The sequence below is a fragment of the Sciurus carolinensis genome, chromosome 3, assembly GCF_902686445.1.
Source record: "Sciurus carolinensis chromosome 3, mSciCar1.2, whole genome shotgun sequence".
Taxonomy (NCBI): Eukaryota; Metazoa; Chordata; class Mammalia; order Rodentia; family Sciuridae; genus Sciurus; species Sciurus carolinensis.
In genome coordinates, this window is record NC_062215.1 from 151685503 (window position 1) to 151708167 (window position 22665).

The 22665-nt window shown below is 36.5% G+C and overlaps 1 protein-coding gene across 1 annotated transcript in view; it reads left to right on the plus strand.

The window, feature by feature from the left end:
• Positions 1–22665, plus strand: part of Pard3b (par-3 family cell polarity regulator beta) — a 1015658-nt gene that overhangs the window by 114549 nt on the left and 878444 nt on the right. Inside the window, exon 2 of the mRNA XM_047544116.1 lies at positions 22419–22520. Within this exon, the coding sequence (XP_047400072.1) occupies positions 22419–22520 (102 nt within the window). The remainder of the gene's footprint in view (positions 1–22418; positions 22521–22665) is intronic.

Sequence of the window (22665 nt, forward strand, 5' to 3'; positions counted from 1 at the left end):
GGTTCTGAGACTCCCCATAGCTTATCGTGAGTTCTGCATTGAATTTTGCTTCTACTGAGTTTTAATGTTTTACTGTTGAGAATATCACCCCTGTCCCTCAGTTGCATAGGCAGTACTTCAAGCTCTTTGCTCAACTTATATCCCCATGGTGAAATATAGGTATTTAGGTCAAAAGCACTTCTGGAAGCTCTTTCACTGATTTTACCAAATGAAGGAAATTATTTTACTTACCAATTTTTTTTTTTTTTAATGTAAAGATGCTATTGAAGGCAAATGAGTAGGGCTCAGAGTATTTAATGTTTGGGGTTGGTCCAGGAATTGTAAACTCCAGATGTGATTCCTCTACTTACCAGCTCTTTGACTTTCTATGAGGTATATTATCTCTTTGAGTTTTACTTTTCTCATCTGTATAAGAGTGTTTGTGATGCTTATTTGTAAGGGTTGCATGAGGATTAATCTTGTGTGGAAAGCAATGTGTTGCACGTAGTAGATAGTAACTGTTTTAAAAATCACATCACATTTTATGAATTTGGTAAGAAGAAATTTACCAGTTCTGTCCTATATTTTTGCATTATTTTAATATGAAATCGTGCCCTTATGATGTAGAAAAGTGGTTTTGGGGGCATGTGTGCATACCTAAACAGTGAAACACTTTTTTTAAGTGTACAAGTAATGGATAGCAGATGAGAGACAAAATGCAAGAAATCTTTTTTCAATATCCAAACATGACAGCAGATAAACTTGTTTTGTTCAAAGAATAGAGCCCTTAATTGGATGGGATTTTTATTTCGAGGCTCATAGCATGGCTTGGATATATTCTAGCCCCATTACTATCCTAGCTTACTTATACATTGGCTGGTCATGCCAAAAGATAGGTTTATTCTGAGACTCTCCAGTCTTAATTCCAGCCTCAGAAGTAGATGACAAAGCAGAAAATGACCAGGGTGATAAAACTGAATATGGAATGAAGCACCCCTCACTTTTTTCTCAGATGCTGAACTTTTTTTATGTAACAGAAATACCTACATGGGAGCATGTGTTGTGTTTGCACATACCAAATGAGCTGTAGATGTGGCCTGTAGGTAACATAAAGCAAATACATTTTTTGCCAACTGGGGCATAACTAAATATATGCCACTCTCCCTGTAAGTTAGTCATTTTTGATCATTGGTCTAGTACATTAAAAGTGATTTTTCTGTTTGACAGGATGCTTGTCAATAGAAATACATTGCCCAAAAGCCCTTAATATTGAAAGGATATTTTATTTCACTTTTAAAATCATTCTGGGCTTTGAGGAGCTTTCCTTATAAGCTCATTATTGGCTTTGGTAAAATCTGTCTTGATGAACTTATAGGCAAATAGCTATTGAGAATTTTGGACTCATTAGCAGGGCTTATTCCTCTGCTATATTTCCTAATAATAGTTTTCTGTTAGATACGTGAGTGTCAGAGAGCAGAAGTGGTAAGAATTTGTCTTCTGTGCTCATTAGCGGATACATACAGGATGAGTTAGCAGGAGACAGTCTGAGGAATAATCACTATCTTCTAGTTCTTTCCCTTCATTTCATCTCATTTGTTTATTGGGCATTAGTTTAAAAGCCTTGCATTGAATAGGAACGTTGGCAAATGTAAATATTTGATGTAAGTATTGTATGGGCTCAGTTTTAGCAAATCCATTGCTCTCATGAAGAAGACTGCAGAGAAAATGTTTGTACTGATTTAGGAATGTTAAGAATTTTGGGGAGTGGTTCCTCAGAATCCTGCAGTATGTTATTCATGTTTGTGGCTGTGATTTTTTTGATTTTTTAAAAATTACATTCTTTAATCCAGGCTTTTAGAAAGCACAAAATATCTCCATTTTAGGATTTTAGAAAATGCTTCACGTCTATGTTTACATTGTGTGTGTGTGTGTGTGTGTGTGTGTGTGTGTGTGTGTGTTTTAGAATGGCCTTGAAAAGTAGACTGTGGCTTCTGACCATGTGAAAGGTGGGGTCCCTGTCTGGCAATGCCCCACCCTCCAGCTGCTTGGCTCTTGTTAAAAGGGCTGCAAAGTCTCTGCCAGAGCAACAAGGATGCTCTTCCTGGCATGGTTCTTCTGTGCCATCTGGTTCAGGGCTGTGGTCTCACACCCAAAGGCAGATTTCCTTAGTTTACAGGGAGTGAGCCACATTCCTCAACCAGTGGAAGATGAATTCCAGCCATTCCAGCTCCCCATGCCTATGACCTTTCTGATTTTATACAGATCATGGAGTACCAATTCACTGGATGAAGGACATTGTGTTGCTGTCTTGGTTGTGCCTCTGGCCAATATTGTGATATAAGCAGTATGTTTAATCTGGGCTCTTAGTTTCCTCATCTACAAAATGAAGAAATTAGATAAAAGGTCCTGTTTGATGAACTGATAATTTTCATATATAATCTCCCAAGAAAGATACATTGCAAGGAAGTAGAAATTATTGGGATTAATAAGATTTGTAGAGATCTCCAAGTGCCTTGTGGGATTATCTTGGGAAAGATGTATGGAATTGCAAGTGTGGAAGAGTTTTGATCATGACTTTGTCCTCACAGAGCATAAACCTGCCTGGTAGCTAGCTATGGAGTGATGAATGAGGGTTTCCGGCTGCACTTGTCCTTTTTTAAACTTCCTCTTGTCCTAACTGTTCTTCTTATGCCTGAATATGACATTTTTCCCATGTGACAGTCACTGGTAATTGACCATTCACTGGGGTCAGGCTGTATGTGTAATGCTGAATCAGGCTCTCTGTAGGGGGATAAGGGAACATGTTAAGATGATGAAGACATTTCCTGTACACCTGAGAAGGAGGCATAGGAATAAATAGTAAAAGCAAAATGAAATAACAGATGGAATCAGATTATGAACAACATAATATGGTGGTAGGACAAAAAATAAATTTTGATTGGAGAGTTAGGGAGGATTCATAAGAGAGATGAATACACATCTGAGTTGGGCCTACAGAGATGATAGCTAATATTAAAATATGAAGAGTAAAATAAAAGTTCATTTTGGGTAAGGAAGAAGGACTTTATGAACTAAAGCAGTCAAGGACACCGAGCACATGTCTATGGGAAGACAATGGAGTTTTGCAGAGAAGTGTCAATGGAGAAGACCAATAGGTGACTGTTACTGTAGTGTAGGCAAGAGATGGTGGTTTACGTGTCTAGGGGAATATTGTTGAAGTGAAGAAAAGTGAGGTAAACTTAGAAGACAGGACGGATAGAATTTGTGAATCGATTTCATATGGGGGTGAAGTAGAGAGTTGTATAGATGAATCCTAGATTTTTGGCTCACACAAGTGGAAAATTACTGTCATTCACAGGGGGGGAAAATACGGTTTTCAGGAAGGACATCATACACTCAGTTTGGGCATCTATGTTGAGATGTCAGGTTATTAGAGTTCAGTATTAAGTCCTGGTAGACAAGTGTTTGGAATTCATCTTCTTTTTTATAGAAGCTAAAGACATAGACATATTCATTAGGGATAAAACATCCGTACAAATAAGCAGAGTATCTGTGACTCAGTGAACACGGAGAGATTTAGACATAACAGCTGTGTGGAATTTGCTGATCTACACGAGAGACTGAGAACTGGCCACATGCAGTCTAATGACATGAATATAAAGGGGAAAGATTGTACAGATCCATTTGAGAAAGAGGACAATAAAATATTTAGAAAAATACAGTTAGGAAAGAGAATGGAAGAAAGACCCAATAATGGGTATTATAAAAGTTATTTAGGAATGATCTTAAAAATGCTGAACTTAATTCTCTTTGCTTTAAGTCTTCTTCTTAAAAGCAGGGACCTGTCTCATTGTTCATTACTATAATCCCAGCAAGCTCAGGGCCTATGCATGTAAGGCAATGAATAAATGTTGACAAATACTCAAATATTTATTCTTTTTATTCAGATATTTTTTATTTTCTTTGACTCCAAGCTATTACCTCTATACATTTGATTTACAAATTAATATGTCCTAGGTCTGACCTCTCTTTTGAGCTCCATTCCTACATTTTTAGTTGCTTGTTAACATCCTTACTTGGATCACATGGCTTCTCAAATTTGATACTTTTTCTGCCTTCAGGTTTCTTCATAATACTTTCATCTGTTACAGATTTTAAAATGGACTTTTATGGTCTTGAATTTGTGTATGTGAGCACAAATACCTATGTGACTCCTTGGGGAGTGAAAAATTGTGCAAAACACAATGCTTTCATGGAAGCTTTATACAGTATTCCCACTGTGCTTTATGCTTTTTATGTAATCACACTAAGATTTTGGCTTAAATCAGGGTGTTGTTAATAAGTCACATACATTTTTGGATTCTGCCTTTTAGTGTGTGCAAAAAGCTAGAAAACTTTCCGAGACAAATAAGAAATAGTGCTTAATGAGGAATATATAAAGAGAGTTAAAACTTTGGTTATTCCTGTATGAAAAAAGAAAACAAGTGACATTTGATGGTAAATCTGCATGTCCATTTTGGAAGGAGATATAAAGACATCTATAGACTTCTTTCAAGTCTGAAGTCTTATGCATCATGGAGGCAACCTAATCACTTCCCTAGTGTGAGAGAACTGAGAAGTAGAATAAAGGAGACAATTTGTTTGGAAATAGGTTTTCCCAGTGATGAACATTACCAGGGCCAAGTGGGCAGGCCAGTGTAGGCAGTCAGTGACATCTCATTGTCCTTAGTCATCTGGCATCCATTCTGATTAGTGCCTCTAGGTTTTGCTTTAGATTAGAAGTTATAAATAAGCTTTTGGTTGTCTTTGAATTCTTATTGATCCAAGTATTTTAAGTTTAATTTTAACTATAAATTCTCTAATTCAAATTTCTCTCATCTCTCAAATTGTTTAAAAACTAATGTTGTTCTTGGGTACAATTCTCTGGAATGTCAGGCCAAGAACTTAAATGGTACTCAACATTTCATGACAGTTCACTTTCTAACTTAACACTGAATATTTCTAAAGATATATATTTAAAAAAATTTTTTTTATTGTAAACAAATGGGATACATGTTGTTTCTCTGTTTGCACATGGCGTAAAGGCATACCATTTGTGTAATCATAAATTTACATAGGGTAATGTTGTTTGATTCATTCTGTTATTTTTTCCCTTCCCCCCACCCCTCCCAACCCTCTTTTCCCTCTATACAGTCCTTCCTTCCTCCATTCTTGCCACTCTCCCTAACCCTAACCCTAAACCTAACCCTAACACTAACCCCTCCCACCTCCCCATTATGTGTCATCATCCACTTATGAGTGAGATCATTCGTCCTTTGGTTTTTGAGATTGGCTTATCTCACTTAGCATGATATTCTCCAATTGCATCCATTTACCTGCAAATGCCATAATTTTATCATTCTTTATGGTGGAGTAATATTCCATTGTATATATATACCACAGTTTCTTTATCCATTCATCAATTGAAGGACATCTAGGTTGGTTCCACAATCTGGCTATTGTGAATTGAGCAGCAATGAACATTGATGTGGCTGTATCTCTGTAGTATGCTGATTTTAAGTCCTTTGGGTATAGGCCAAGGAGTGGGATAGCTGGGTCAAATGGTGGTTCCATTCCAAGCTTTCTGAGGAATCTCCACACTGCTTTCCAGAGTGGCTGCACTAATTTGCAACCCCACCAGCAATGTATGAGTGTACCTTTTTCCCTACATCCTCGCCAACACCTGTTGTTGCTTGTATTCTTGATAATCGCCATTCTAATTGGGGTGAGATGGAATCTTAGGGTAGTTTTGATTTGCATTTCTCTTACTACTAGAGATGTTGAACATTTTTTCACTTATCTGTTGATTTCTTGTACATCTTCCTCTGTGAAGTGTCTGTTCATTTCCTTAGCCCATTTGTTGACTGGATTATTTGTATTCTTGGTGTAGAGTTTTTTGAGTTCTTTATATATTCTGGAAATTAGCGCTTTATCTGAAGTATGAGTGGCAACGATTTTCTCCCACTCTGAAGGTTCTGTCTTCACATTACTGATAGTTTCCTTTGCTGAGAGAAAGCTTTTTAGTTTGAATCTATCCCAGTTGTTGATTCTTGTTTTTATTTCTTGTGCTATGGGAGTCCTGTTAAGGAAGTTTGATCCTAAGCCAACAAAGATTTGGACCTACTTTTTCTTCTATAAGATGAAGGGTCTCTGGTCTGATTATTTTAATTAATTTTTTAGTTGTTCTAATTAGTTCTACATGACCATAGAATGCATTCATATATTTTGATAAATCATACATAAATGTAGTATAATTTCTCATTTTTCTGATTGTACATATTGAGAATCACATCTCTCATGCAGTTATATAATATGTACATGAGGTAATAATGTTTGTTTCACTCTACTATCCTTCCTATCCCCATACCCCTTCCCTTCCCTTCACTCCCCTCTACCTAATCTAAAGTGACTCTATTCTAAAGATATATTTTTTAGTTATGTCATCAGCTTAATTTATAACCAAACCTTTCTTTGAGATAGGTCTTCTAACAGACTGGTTTTAATTTATATTTGGTTTGGAATGATTGTTAAAACTGTGAAGACATCTTTCCCCAGCCAAAAGACAATATAGTCTGTTTGATCCTTATAGTTGGTGGAACAATGACCTCCTCAAGAAGCCTACTTCCTAGTCCCTAGAACCTGGGTATGTAACATTACATGGCAAATGGCAATCAAGATAGCTTAAAGAATTAAGACTGCCGATTAGTCGACTGTAAAATTGAGAGATGACCCTGATTGACCTGGCTGCCCAATGCAATCACAGGGATTATTATTTGTGAAAGAAGCAGAAGAGAAGGTTGGACTTGACTGCTGCTGAATTTGGCCATAGGGGTCATGAGGCAAAGACTGTGAGCAACCTCTAAAAGTTGGAAAATACAGAGTAACAGACTCACCCTGAAGCATCCAAAAAGAAACTCAGCTCCTTTGACACCTTGATCTTAACCTAAAAAATCCTGTGCCAGACTTCTGACCAACAGAACCACTAGATAATAAACAGGAAAGGTTCTGTAGGAAATTTGTAGAAACCTTCATTGCCATTTGGCTACATAAATGTCTTCTCATAATCTAAATACTAGGCATTTATAATTTTCCTAGAATAATTAACCTAGCTGGGTATGGTCACACATGCCTGTAATCACATTGCCTTGGGAAGCTGAGCCAGAAGGATCACAAGTTCAAAGCCAACCTCAGCAACTTAGACCCCTGTCTCAAATTAAAAAATAAAAAGGGCTCAGTGGTTAAGTGCCCTGGGTTTACTCTGGTATCACAAAGAAAAAAGAAAGAAAAATTAGCCTGTTTTTACTTTGTGTGATCAGAGGAAACCATGCTCACTCTCATAAAAAGTGATATTTCTTACGTATACAAAATTGGCATAATTTGTTTCACTGGTGAATGTGATTGTATTTACTTTAATGAATATGTTGATTATAAGAATATATTTTTGGATAATTTATTATGCATTTTTGATACCGAGGTCAATTTTCATAGCTTACATATCAAAAGTGGCCCAACCTAATTTTGAGTAAAAGGTAGCCTATAAGAAAGATAACAGTTTGAATATTCAATCCTTCGCCCTGCAAGGAATGATGAATGGACTCTGGTTTCCTTGGTTGCAGTATATGTCAGTAGTGTCTATTGGTTTTCAACTTTGGGAATAAAATTACAGAGAAATGTAATTATCTTTATAGAAAAGAACGTATCCATTTTGGACTTTTATATTATAAAACTAAAGGTAAACTGACAGATATAAGAAAGGGCAGAGGGGAGAAGAACTAGGACCATCATGCGCTCTTTTACCCTAAGAACTAAAGAGATGCTGTCTTTAGATGATAGAATGAAAAAAAAAAAAAAAAAAAAAAAACACTGCCCCCCGCCCCCCCAAAAAAAGAAAAGCCCTGAAGTTTACAGTAGTCATTAAAGATAAAGGTAAATGCTAGTGGAAACAAAATATTTGAATAACTATGTTAGGAGAAAGAGAGGTGGAAATGTCATGGGACCCTAAATGCACTAAGTTCCCATCAATGATTTCAGGAAATCAGAAGATGATTTCTGAAGTTAATTACTTGGTACAATCAGAAATGCTTATTTAGAGAGAAGGTGTTAACATTCAAAAAGACTAAAACAAATGTCTAAAAGAGTTGCCTCTATAATATACAAATGGGCCAACCTTGTGTACCATTTCAATTTTAAAAATCCAAGTATTGCTTATGCATGGTGTAAAGCAGGGTTGGAACACAGCTTTTGTAAAGGTCCAGACAGTATTTTAGCCTGTGAGGATTATATGATCTCATCACAGGTATGGTTGCTTTTGCGGTACAGAAGCAGCACAGACAGCTCTCAAGCCAATGAGGTTAGCAGTGTTCATTAAACAACTGTCTTTGGTACCTGCCCACCCAGACCATGTCCCAGAAGTAGCCCTTCTAAATGCTTTAGTTGTCTTTTAAATTCTCTGTAATTTGGAAAAAAAAAATATTGACACAAGAAATAGCAGTGTACTTTTATTTCTAAATATGAATCTTCTGCTATTTCTTAATCCATCAATTTTAGGCACTATCTGTTTGCATCCTATTAAGGTGGTTGAAAACACTAGCTTTCTTACGGTTTTACCCTCTTCCTCTTGCCTCCCAAAAGTATTGCTGGAATTTTTAGTTAAATCTGTCATTAGTGTTTTTACTATTCTGGCCATACAGATACTGTTTACTCTTGATCCAATAACTATGATTTTTTTTTTTTTTTTTTTTTTTTTGGTGAAAATTTTTGGGTTCCTGGCATCCATGTATTTTATTTGCTGAGTTTTCTTTGAATCTCATGCACTTTCTTTCTACTCCTAAGAGTTGTGGAAAATGGATCTCACTATAGTTTTCTGGAGTTAAAACCATAATAAAATCTATCAATTTTGTGTTTGGTTCTAGTAACATCACTCCTGGAACTCTTAATTGTTCTGATCCAATCAGGGGTGGTTTTTTAAGATCCAGGAGGTTAGCATATTAATTGATGTCACTATTGGTGAATTTCTTTTCTGTCTTCTCTGTTGGATTCTTTGTTTCCTAGGTCCCTCAATTTGTTGGAGCACATTGATCTGATTACCTGTGAGGAATGTCTGGGAAGGAGGATTGCCCATAAGCCTGGCTTCTAGCTTTCTGGGGTTGCTATTTTGTTGCACATGTAAAGCAACAGTTTATGGACCATGTTGGTCTACAGAGTACATTGCAATCACAGAGAGAAACTGGGGAGGAGAGTTTGTTCCTGGCCAAAATTCTGATATATGAAAAACTTGTCTTGCATTTGGGTACTTGCGTTTCTGGACCTTTTGCTCATATCCTGTTGACTTTGTTTTCCAAGCCAAGAGACTGTCTTTGCCCTCCAAAACTCTCAGTTTTAGGGAATTACACAAAGAGTAACAATGGGCACTGTTTATTGTACATCTGTTGTAAGGAGAGGGCTATGTCAGATGCTGGGTTTACTGAAGAATATGAGACAGAAATGGTTCTGCCGCTATGGGATTTAAGGTTACGGTGCCAAGAAAGGAAATATTTATGGATAAATGTGTGTGTTTGTATATGTACGTGAATATGTAGTAGATTTCTCATAATCTAGGAGGGCAGACTGGGGAAACTTGGATTTCATGAGTGGTAAAGCTAGGCTTATTGATTCAAAGCTCACCCCCCACACCCCGACATACACACTAAACACTTTCATTCTGGGTTCAGGGTTAGAGTATCCTCATTATGTGGGATGTTCCAAATCAAAACTGGTGTGCCTTATATCAGGAGTTTGGAAGGGCACACCTAGGAGGCAAATACCATACAGGTTCTTTCTACCTTTCTAGAAATATTTTCATTTAAAAGAAAAGGCACCACAACTGTAATTAGTGATAATATAAACTGTAATTAGTGATAATATAAACCTAGTAGAAATTTATTTTGTAGAGTGAAAGTTTTACTTGGTGTGGGGCAGGGTCCTCTTGGTGAGGATGGAGAAGCAGTTAGTAACGTGCACTTTCTGCATCTCCCCCTGCTTGTTCAGCCTGATGCAGGAACTAGTTTTCCCACTGTCATCCCAGGGTTCTTGTTCTGAGTTTTGACTTTTACAAATGACTGCAAATGGTCTTGCCCAAGGGAGCACCATGTGTTAGTAGACCTGATTTCCCTTCTCCCGTCTGCCACTGACTTGCCTCCAGTCCTTGCTCAGATGTCACTCTTTCAATGCCTGGTCTGACCTCCCTATTTAAAAAGACACATCTCTGTATTTCCTACTATTATGGTTTGGATGTGAGATGGCCCCCCAAATCTCACGTGTGAGACAATGCAAGAAGTTTCAGAGGAGAAATGATCGGGTTTTGAGAGTCTTAATCTAATCAGTTAATTAATCTCTACCAGGATTAACTGAGTGGTAACTGGAGGCAGGTAGGGTGTGGCAGGAGGAGGTAGGAATTGGGGTGTGGCTTTGGATATATATATTTGTATCTGGCCAGTGGAGTCTCTCTGTGCCTCCTGATCACCGTGACATAAGCTGCTTCCCTTCACTACCCTCTCCGGCCATGATGCTCAGCCTCACCTTGAACCCCAAGAAATGGAACCAGCCATCTATGAACCAAGACCTGATATCATGAGTCCTCAAACTTTCCTCCTCCTTACAATTGTTCTGGTCCAGTCACAGCAGTGAAATAGCTGATTAAAACACCTACCTTTACCCTATTCTCTTTTCTTTCCAGATCACTTATCATTTGCTAACATACCATTTAATTATGTTTAAGTATTATCTCTAGTCTTCCTTCACTAAAGTTTTAGCTTTATTCCTTCCAGGGGCTGGATTTTTGATTGTTTTGTTCAGAGGGGTTGCAGGGATATTCCTTGTTCTTTAAATGTCAGTAATTTACACAAATTCTGTGCAGTCCAGGGTATTCTTCCATACTGCCCCAGCCTGTATCAAAAGACTTAAATCACATGTTTTGAACTCATGCTAAGCATAATTGAGATGGCTTGCTCTGTGATTACAGCAGGTCTCCCCCCACTTCTTTATTATTCCTTTCCATTTCTCCTAGTCCTCATTCCTAGGACAAATGCACAATCAATGTCAGAAGTAGTTTTAAGAGCTGGGGATATAAAGGGGAAGAAGGTCGATGAGGTGTCGGAATCAGGGAGTTTATGTCCTAGTTGGGAAGATCAAGCAGTGAAAATTAATAAATAATTGAATAAGGATAACTTGTGATCCTCATCATTACAAAATTGGTAGAGCATCAGCTCTAGAGGTAGTCTCTGAGTAGGGGCTACGTGAGCTCAGCTCTGCCTACTTCCTTTCCTGTGGTTGCTGTTTCCTTTTAACCACACCTGGGATCCATCTGTAACTGTCCAAAAGAATGACTTTGTTGTTAGAAAAACAAAACTAACAGTAGCAAGCAATATTATCTCCAGTACTTCTGGAGATCAGGAGACAGATAATCCCTCACTATTCCTATTGCTGACCACCGAAGCGGGGCAGGGGGGATGTTTTATAAACAGTGAACAGGGGGATTAAGTTGATGAGGTATTTGTTTACCTTACAGTTAACCTACCTTTATAAACACTACCACCAGTACCTCTTCTGCCATAAATTAAAATTGTCCTTTCTGTATCTTAATCTCTTCAGTGATGGAGCCAGAAAGTGGTGCTCCAGTAACGAGCTAGAAGCCATGACTGTTACCCACATAGTACTTTGAACGTTCCTCACTCATTCATATGCACAAAGGTAGACACAACTGGGAGACAATACTTTGTCAGAGGCATTTTTTGGAGTTACTGTACCAAGATGTCAGCCTTAGAGCAGCAAGGAAGTTTGAATTTAATTGACTGCATTAACTAAACCATGGGTTATATGAATTTGTATTCTCAAATTTATTCTTTTCAAAATTAATTTTGTAGCAGAATATTTTTTTAGGTTTTTGTAATAGGCCAATTATTTTAAATAATAATAGTTTGCTCTTCTCTTTGGAGAGAGGGTTGCTTTCATTCTTTGGCTGTAGGCTTTGCATTCCTTTGGACCACACAAGCTTCTAAAACTTTGGCATTGAGAGCTTTGGACTATAAAATTTCATTGGAAACAAATAATGGAAAACATTTTTTAAAAAATCAGCTGTTTAAAGTTATTTCAAATCATTGTATTTCAGTATTAGTATTGTTTAGTGCTTTAAAAGTCTTTCATAGTGGAATTTAAAAAAATATGTTTCAATTAAATACATTGGAAATGTGCTAATTTCAGATTTTTAATATTTTATTTTTCTGATATAACTTCAATTTTAAGAGTGCATTGTATTTAATACTGAAGATTTATGTAAGGGTTAATGCATTTAAGAGTGAACACTTAACTTGTTCTTAGATCTATAGAAAAAAAGATATTTCCATATTTTTGTGAAAACCGAGAGTGTGCTGTCATGATATGGGCTAGTAGATTTAAAACTAATTAAAGTATGTTCTTTACTTAAAAAGAGTACTATCTATTTGAGCCTTTTTTTTCCCCAAATAAGTTTAGGCTAACCCGAGGATTTGAGAAACGAATGTACTTTTTCTTCCTACTCAGGAAGAAAAGGCTATAAGTGATACTTTGAAAATTTGGCTTGTGAGATAAAATAGAAGGAATTGCCTGAAATCATTGGTGCCTCTATACTGAAATTATTTCTGTTTAAAATTATACATCATAATGAAATTTCTTTTGGTTTAAGCTCTGTATGTTCTATTTTCCTGTTGGATGGGAAGGCTGCTATAGGTAGTCATGGAGCTAGTGAATTCCTACCAGGTTTTAAATTTATGAATTTATTAGTTGAGGCATGAAAAACCTTAGGTTTCTTTTGGGGGTGCAGTGGGAGAAAGTAGGGGTGACTATTGTTTTAGAGAAATTATTCTTTTTAAAAATAATGTTCTAATCAAATTCTGTTATTTTTTCCCCCTCTTCCACAGTAATTCATTTTATCTTGGAATCGAAATTTTCTCAAATTTGTTTAAGACTGAGTAATATTCCATTGTCTATATAGTACCACATTCAGAAGAGATTTCTTTTGAGAAGTTTCTGCACCTGTGGTTTTAAAGCCCCAAAGAACTACTAGGTTCTAGGTGCTGTAGGTCTGAGGCTTGAAAATTTTCCCACTTCTCCTTATCTTATAGCATCCTTGGGATATGGCCGCCTAGCCTCCACTTGACTCCTAACAGGGATGCAGAGCATACATTCCATCTTACTACCATTCCACTCACAGATGTTCCTTTTTGAAAGATCTTTCTTATGCTCAGCTTCCATCTACCTATCTCTTGTCCATGTAACTTTTCTGGAGCAACTCAGAACACACTGAATCTTCTATGTGGAAGTCTTTTAATTTAATGGTAAGTCTGACATGCTACTTTAATTTTTTAAAATAATGTCAACAGATTTTTTTTTTTTTTTTTTTTTTTTTTTTTTTTTTAATATGTGGTGCTGAGTATTGAACCCAGGGCCTCCCCCATGGCAGGCAAGCTCTCTACCACTGAGCCACACTCCAGCCCCTCCTTTAATTTTCGTTTGTATACCTATAGCTTAAGAAAAAGGCAAGGATAAGGATTTGAATAGTGTAGCTAATTTAACTTATATGAGCTGTGAGCCTCTGTCCTAGAGTAAGAACAAGTGAGAGGCTGTGCTTGACCTTGGCTGACTCAATTCCCATGTGTTTGTGGTAGAGTCTTTCTGGCCCTAATGTGAGTCTAAGTGTTTAGATAAGCATTTTTCACAGAACATGGTCTCCACCATAATCCAGATACTTCATCTGGTACTCAACGGAAGAGATAGCAATGGCTGGGTGTGGTAGCACATGCCTGTAATCCCAGTGATTTGGGGGTTGAGGCAGAAGGATCTTGAGTTCAAAGCCAGCCTCAGTAATGGCGAGGCTCTAAGCAACTCAGTGAGATCCTGTTTCTAAATAAAATACAAAATAGGGCTCAGTGGTTGAGTGCTCCTGAGTTCAATCCCCAATATCATCCCCCCACCACAAAAAAAGATGATAAAATATTCCAAACCCAGATTAAACAAATAAAAAGTAGTGTTGGCCTTATTGAGAGGAAGTATGTTCTTTTTAATATGGTCTCTTCCTCAGGGATGTTCAGGGATAATTTCATCAGCAGGTTTTATCTTACTTGATAGCTTTAAGAACTCAGTGCCTTGTAAACTGTTCTTCTATATTTGAAATGGCAAAATATTTCATTTTCTATTTAAACAAACCTAAATTCATTCAGTACACTCATCCCAAGAAGTCTTTCTAGCCCCTTAACCTTTTATCATGTGGTTCTCCAGTTGATTAACAATCGTCTCTTAAAATTTGACAAAAACCTCTAACTGGTATGGCCACGTCAGAACAGAACAAGGTCGTTACTCCCTGTTCTGGACACAGTACTTCTGTTGCCATAGCCTGAGATTCCAGCAATAACAATCTTCACAGACTCATCCCACTGTTGACTCACTTAAGCCTGCGGTCAATTAAGCCTCTCTTGTGTGTCCTGGCAGTTTTGAATTACTAGTGGTCCGTGAGCTACAGATTCTGTTGGTAGGATAGCCTGGTCTTCCCATCTTTAGAAACTTCTACATTCCTTTAATTTGTTTTAAGATATTTTCTTTTACTTCTAAGGAAACCAGAAATCTAGATTGGTATCCCGAGCAGCTTTTGGTGGTCTTCATTTATTTATCTATAGATGTATAATGTGTGAAGGGAGCCATTAGGCATTTCAGTTTGAAAAACACGCTTTTGGAAGTGTAACGCACACATAGGAAAGTGCACAGGTCCATGTAGCTCACAGAACTCGAGAAATGAAACGTGGTTCCACACACCCAGGGTTGTCCCCTTTCACTCCCTGCCCTTCCCCTCACAGGGAGTGACCAGTCTCCTGACCACTACTTTGTTAGTTCATTTTGCCTGTTTTGAACTTACCATGTGCAAAGTTGTACAGTATGTTCTTCTTTTGTAATTGGGTACTCTTGTACCCAATTGTAGTTTAAAATTCAAATATCAGTCATAGTTATCAAATTAATAGGAAAAAAGGAGAAAAACTACTTGATCATCACAACGGACACAGAAAAAGCATTTGTGAATATTTACAACCAGTTCACAGTAACAAGTATCTTAGGTTGGTGCAGGAACTTGTAGTTCGTTCTTGTTGATGTATAGGATTCCACTGCATGAACATACTACTATATCTGTTCTTCTAGCAGTGAATATTTGGATTATCTCCTGATTTTTAGGTATTAGGAATAATTCTGCTTTGAATATTCTAGATCGTACCTTTTGGTAACTCTGTATGTTCCTTTGGCTTGGATATGTACCTATTAGTGAAATTGCTGAATTTTGTGGAATGCTTTTGTTTAGCTTTATTTATGTTCAGATGTTACCAGTTTTCCAAAGTGATTGTGTACATTTACACTTTCATTAGTGTTGTATAATTCCGGTTGCTCCATATTATCCCATTCCCGACCTTAGCCTAATCTTGCCTGATTTGGACAAGATTAACATCTTCACAAGTTTGAGTTTTCCAATCTGTCACAGTCTTCTTTAAATTTTTCTAAAATTTTATAATATTTAGCACAGACACACTGCACATTTCTATTAGACTTATTCCAAAATATTTGATTTTTTTATGCTATTGTGAATGTTATTTAAATATTCTACCTTTTACTTACTTTATCTGAGTAGTTACTGGTTGTCCTTGCTTGCTAAGATACTTGTTACTATGAACTGGTTATAAATATTCACAAATGCTTTTTCTGTGTCCGTTGTGATGATCAAATAGTTTTTCTCCTTTTTTCCTATTAATTTGATAACTATGACTGATATTTGAATTTTAAACTACTTTTGCATCACTGGAATAAATAAATCCCACTTGGTTATGATGTATTATATTTTATATACATCACTGATTTTATAATTTTTTTAACATATGTACCCATGACAGACCAGTGTATATAGTTTTCTTATAATGTCTTTTTTTTTTTTGTGATGTCCTTGTTAGGTATTAATATCAAAGTTATGCTAAGATTTATTAGCAGAATTGAATTTCTTTAATTGTTTTTTATTATATTTTCTATTCATATAGTCATTTGTACTAAGTTTATCAAATAACTTGTTCATTTTATGTAGACAGTAAAAACTTTAGGCCTGTTCTTTTTCTAGTTAGTTGGTTTTTTAGCTTTTTTCCCCTAATATATGCATCAAAGAGCATTACCAACCTGTTAAACACTACTTCAGTTGCAGTCAACAAATACTTGTTATTTAATTATTTTTAAATTACAATTACTTTCTCATTTCTTTTATTCATCTTTGGATTATTAAGAACATTATTTTCTAATTTTTACTTTTTAAACAGGTGAACTTTTTCTAGATAACTTTCTGTAGTTGATTCTACTGTAAACAGAGAACACATTTTTAATTATTATTTTTATTGGTGCAGTGTAATTATATAAAAGTGGGATTCATTTTGCTATATTTGTACCTGCATATTACTTAATTTGCTTAACCTCCTTTCTGAGTACTTCCTTTTCCTGCCCCTTTCCCTCCCCTGATTGTCTTGCCTTTGGAACTTGATACATGTTCCAAGTATATATATATATATATATATATATATATATATATATATATATATATATTTATTTTGGGGGGTGCTGGGGATCGAACCCAAGGCCTTGTGCTTACAAGACAAGCACTCTACCGACTGAGCTATCTCCCCAGCCCCCCAAGTACACTTTTAAAGAAAGTATTTTCTAATCTTTTTGGTTGGATTTTATGCATACATATGCATTTGTGTGTGAGAGAGACTACATAAATATAGTATGTTAAGTTAAATTTATTTATCATTTTGATGCTTTTTTCCCCTGAGATTTAGGTTTCCTATCAAGTCTTCCATTGTGTGTGTGCATGTGCTTAAGATCTGTCCATTTTGGCAGAATTTACATCGAGATTATATTGTTTTAGGTTTAGAGACTTCCCTTCTCCCTATTGGACTGACCTTTTCCTCTTAATGAAATGTCCTCCTTTATCTTTAGTAATACATTTTTCCTTCATGTATCTTTTATCTGATATTAGTATTCCTATACCATCTTTCCCTTAGGATCATGGATTTTTAGAGCAGGAAGTGAATTTATAGATGGACTCATTCGCCCTCAGTTTATATATAACGCGGGCTTTATAATTCTGTTGTTGAATATGCCAGATGCTGCTTTCAACTCAGCGTAAAAACTCTGGGTCCCTTTGTGGTTCTCCTGAATTCTTTGGAAACACAGTTGATTAAAGTGACCTCAGCCCATTTTCCTCTGTTAGGCTTTCGTTCTGAAGTTTGTGCTTGGTAGATCTTTTCTGGGAGAGTGAAGGCGTGTTTTGAAACCCTGTAGAGCAGGCTTACAGTCGTCTTTATATTTGTTACTTCTTTCTCTGGCTCGATTCTTTCCCTTTGGGTGTCAGTGCTGCTCTGCTGGTCTTCACATAGGCATCACTTCCTGAACCTCTGTTTTTTTTCCTACTCTCCCTATGGCTGGTTACTCGGATACTCCTGTCCTCTGCCTGCCGGACAGTCTCCAGACATGTGCTATGACATTCTCCTTCTGGGTGAATTGTGGAGCATCCGATGATCTTCCGGTCTTGGGTAGAGAGAAGAATCACCCCGGAGGATTATGACAAAAGTAACAAAGTTTTATGTGCATGCACATTTTCGTAATTCTCTCTCCATTTTTAGATTACTCAATCTCTTATTTTATTCTCAATAGTAAGATCCTTTTCCACTGTTGCCCATGTCCTCAATTCTATGATTATGAAGAATTACATTTTGAAACTTCTCCCTCTTCTCTCAGTTATGGAATACTGGTAAGACCACTTATGCAAAGTGTGGAGGTGTCTCTGACACATCCGGCCTGGAGGAGAAAAGGGTTAACTGCCACTGGAGGATGTTGGCGGTTTTTCTGTTACCCAAAAAACTTATCTACTCAATGAATACACAAGAGCCCCAATACTCTTTTTAAATGAGACGGGGCGTGACGGGTCTGGCCATACCAGCTCTGGCCTCTTACAACAACAACATGGAGTCGCCCAACTCTCCTTTATTTATAATATACAGGTAAAGGGGGGGCAAGGACCCGGAGGAGCTGCTTCTGTGATGGACAGTATAGGGTGGAGCTAGGGGAGCCATTCTCTTAGGGGGAAAATTCCAGAAGGAGACAGGGAACCACTCCCACACAGCGCCACATGCTTCCTGGCAGTTCCTAGAAGCCAGGCCTCTGCGTCTCATGGCTCAACCTAGTCTGATTCTGCTAAATAAGGACGGCTTCCCACAGCAAAGAATTTGGGGCCATGCATTATCTACCCCTTTGTGTTTTCTGTACTTTAGCTATACATGCTACATCATGCAGAAGGCCGTGGAGCTGCATGCTTACTAATGATGAGGTGTTTGAGGCCCAGAGCGATGCCTGGATCCTTAGACTTGTGTAAGGATAGAAACAGACCTGATGCTCTGCCCGATTCCTGTGTAACTATACATTGTATTATTATTTAATCTACAAATATATTTTCTATGTTTAAAAATGCCTGCGTTGGCTCTGTTGCTTATTAAGCCTGTGACACTGAGTATGTCAGTTTACCTACTCATGCCTTGGTTTCCTCATCTGTAAAATGGATTGATGACTATTTTATGAGGTTGTTTAAGGATAAGTGCGTTAACCATATAAAAAACTTAGTACCTATTTTACCTAGACTAAAGTTAGCACTGAAACAAATTATCTGCAGCTTATAATAATGATGAAGTTAATGAAATATCATTTTGTAGATGTACTCCACCAAATTCACATAGTTAACTGTACATTAACAACACAACTGTTTTGTCCCTGTAAGAGTATTTTTGTGAAAACAAGAAGCCTCTAAGCAACTAGTTGTACTGAATACTGCAAGTGCCACCACTAAGTAAATGCAACCCTTCTCCAACCATTTGCCTTTCTTTTGCAGTGTTCCCCTGACTTTGCGATGTTGTTGCCATTGCAAATGATTATTTTCTTGCCTTGTACCATAGACATTTTGCTTAGAAACCTTAACGTTTTCCCTCTCTTTTGATTGTTGCCATGATCCCACTGTTTTAGAGTATTTGGCTTGCCGGTTTACTCCTTTAGGTACTACAAAAAGAAAATTTTTGTTTAGCACTTTGATAAATATGCATTTCCCAAGGCATGGGTCAAATTTCATGTCATCAAGACACAGTGGAGGGTATGTCTTGCTATTAATATCAATGTCTATCTGGAATGATTTCTACATTCAATCATTAAAAACAACCTTCTTCCTGTAATGCATGTGTTTTTGTTTTAGTTTCTTTTTCCAATTTATCCCTGTAGACTAGTTTATTTTAATTTAAAAATTTCAGTAGGGTTTTAAATAAATGTATATTATTTTTAAAGAAGATAAGATACTGTTAGAGGTGGAGAAAACACAATATGTACTGTGTTATTTTACAATACTTTAATGATCCTGGGAGCATAGGTAATAAGACTTACTGTTGCAAAGTACGCAAGTGTATTAGAGATGTTTTCAAAACAATTTGAAAGCTATATGTAGTACAGACATTGGTGCAGTGTAATGGTAAACTAAATGTCACGATCATGAAAAAATATTGTAAATGCTTCCAAGTGATTAATTGTGTGAACCAAGACACATATGTGAACATCTTTTCATATTTGATCAGTTTTATTCCTCATGGCAATAAAGTCAAGTAAATGAAATGCAAAATGTTGACTTCAGTGTAATGCTTGAAATTTTAACATGCATAAAAGAGTCAGGGCAAATTTATAGTCTTATGAAGGTTGTAGGCTGCAAATATTGAATGTATATTCTTAATGATCTATGGTACCATGGTCAGATTCCACAGGGACAGAACTGCAGTTGGTACATGCTGGCTTATTGATGTTCCTTTCTTGCTTGGATGTATGTAATATTAACCCTAAGACTGATTTCCTATGACTTGTCTGTTTTGGTTCACAGCTACATGTATGACCACAAATCTACTCTTCTGAGAATACACAAAATGGCAGCATCCATGTGGAATAGGGAATTAAAATTATAGTCTAGTAAAATTCTGGTATTATATACTTAAGTGTTTTTTGGTCAAATACATTACTTCAAAGTTATCAAATTGCTCTTTAACTTAATTTAGCTGAATCAAATTAGAGAAGTGCCTTAGTTTCAACTCCAGTTGTTTTCAAAATGCCTTAGGTACTGCGAGTGTGTGTGGGAAGAATGCAGTGTGAGTTGTCTTACATACCTGATGCTGCTTGTTTGACATTAATGTTTACTCCTATTTTTTTTTTTTTTTTAATTTTTCTCTTTTAAATCAGGGCCCTTTGGTTTCCTTCTCCCTATCTCTACCTCTAGGCAGGAAGTGAGGTGGACTTTAACTTACACTGCAGTTGTTAGGGGAAATTGTTTGCCTCAGTTTTATGTGATAAAATCTGCTTTTACAAACCAAGCACAGGAAAAAAGCAGACAACTTAATAGATGTCTGCTTTTAAGTATAAATATTAAAAAAGCAAACCCTTTAGAATGTATCACTTTTTATAAACATGGTTAAAATCAACAGATTCCATCTACAGAGCTTTAATATATCAAAAACCAACTCAGTACAAGTTTATAGAAATTAATTAAATTGAACTCCTTTTATAAGCAAGCCATTCTTACAAGGAAAACACAACACTATAGATTTTAGTTGAAAGTCCTAGGTAGATTTGGGGGGGAATATGTTGCTTGTGGAGTGACCATAGCAAAAAGAGTCTATTACCAAAGATTACTTGGGGAGTTCAGACAGTCCAGTGTTCGTGGCATAGTGTTTTGTACACCCAGTGCCCTCCCTGTTTGGAATCTCACCTGCTGGACTTAACTCATCTGTTATAGCAGTTTCCATGAGTCCTCAAAGATCTCTAGTTACAGAATCTGAGTGATAGGTGTTTCATGCTTTTCTTACCTGATTATACTCTCACTGCTCATATCTTTGGAATATCCATCTCAGCAATAGTGAGGCATTTAAATTTTCCTAGTAAATCATGAATGTTTCCATAGTAAGTCTAGATTTAGAAGCAAATGAAACTCCTTGTAGTTTACTAGGAGTTGCTCCTTACATACTCTATAGAACACTTAATTTTGAAATGTCCAAAGCCTGGCTAAGGAGAATTCCTTTATATTTTTATCCTGTCACTTTATAAGGTTGAATTACTGGAAAGCTATGCACTTGGGCCACATTTCGGTAGTCCTCCAAATAGATGCCTTAAAAGAATTATTATTTAATAGTATGCCCTCGCCTTTTATCAGGGGTCAGTTAAAGAGAGAGCTGTATGACAACCATTTCTATTAGCTTTCATAACATTGCAGTTGCATTCTGTGGGTTATAGAAGTTCTTACTTTTAATAAAGATTCATGTGATAAGGAGGACTTAGAGCTTTATCCTGAAATTTCCATCTCTTTTCACACACGGATATCTGTTTGTTTATTGGATACCAAGTACTTTATAGCTAAATAGTGTCCACTTCGAGGGGCTTTCTCAGAATCCCAGAACCAAAAGTATTATGGCTTGGAAATTCTGGTAAAATCCTTACTAATGTTTTTCCTTTCTTTTTGGTTTGTGTTCTTGTCTCATTGTTATAATGACTCATTTTCATGTCCTTTCTGGAAATGGGAAATACATAAATAACTGAACTAGATCACTCCTTTTCAAACTCTACTATCAGATAAGCAGTTTTTAAAACTAAGTGATGGTTTAGTTGGATATCTCTTCAATCACTGCCTCAGAGAACTCTGTTCAACTATGAACACAGTTTGCAATTTGCTGCCAAGCTGCAGGAGGTAGGAGCTCTCTGCTTCACGTGCTGAGGATGCACACAGATCATTGGGATTTAAAAAGGTGAAGGACTGTGGGGTCACCATTCCATTCCTATATTCTAGAGTGACAGCTATTACAATCACAGATTTCAGCCATTTAGATTTTAGGTTGTTTCTTTTCTTTTTTGACTATAGAGTTTGGAACCTTAATTTGAATATTCATTCCCCATTTCAGAAAGTACCCTCAAGAAGTTTGTTCTCTAGAATATTCTTGGCATTATCTAAAGTTGGGAGGGATTATAAAGAAAAGTTCTTTGAATATGCTTTTCAGATTACTGAGGTTATTTACATTTACATACAATTTATCTTCAAGGAATACATACTTTGATTCACTGACTTAAACAGGGCAAAAAAGTCAACCATTTATCCAAATGAAAAGATGACATTTGTTTTGGTTGTTTAAAAATGTTATTATTACTAGAGCCTATCATTAATGAGTCAATTTATTTCTCTTAAAATTATAATGTATCTTTTTTTTTAAAGAAGATTGAGTCATGAAACATCATTTGTTCTACCATAGGATCCTGGTTACTGGGTGAAGATTCATCACTTAGAATACACAGATGGAGGTATCCTGGATCCAGATGATGTCTTGGCAGATGTTGTTGAAGACAAAGATAAGGTAGATGATTCTAAAAATGTTGCTCTTTGTTTTCCTCTGTGGAGCTTCATGTTTGCAAGAGATTGAAACCCTTAACAAACTCATGTGTCAATTATTATTAAAAGATACCATCTGTTCAGGCTTAACCTAGGCAGCCCATAAATCA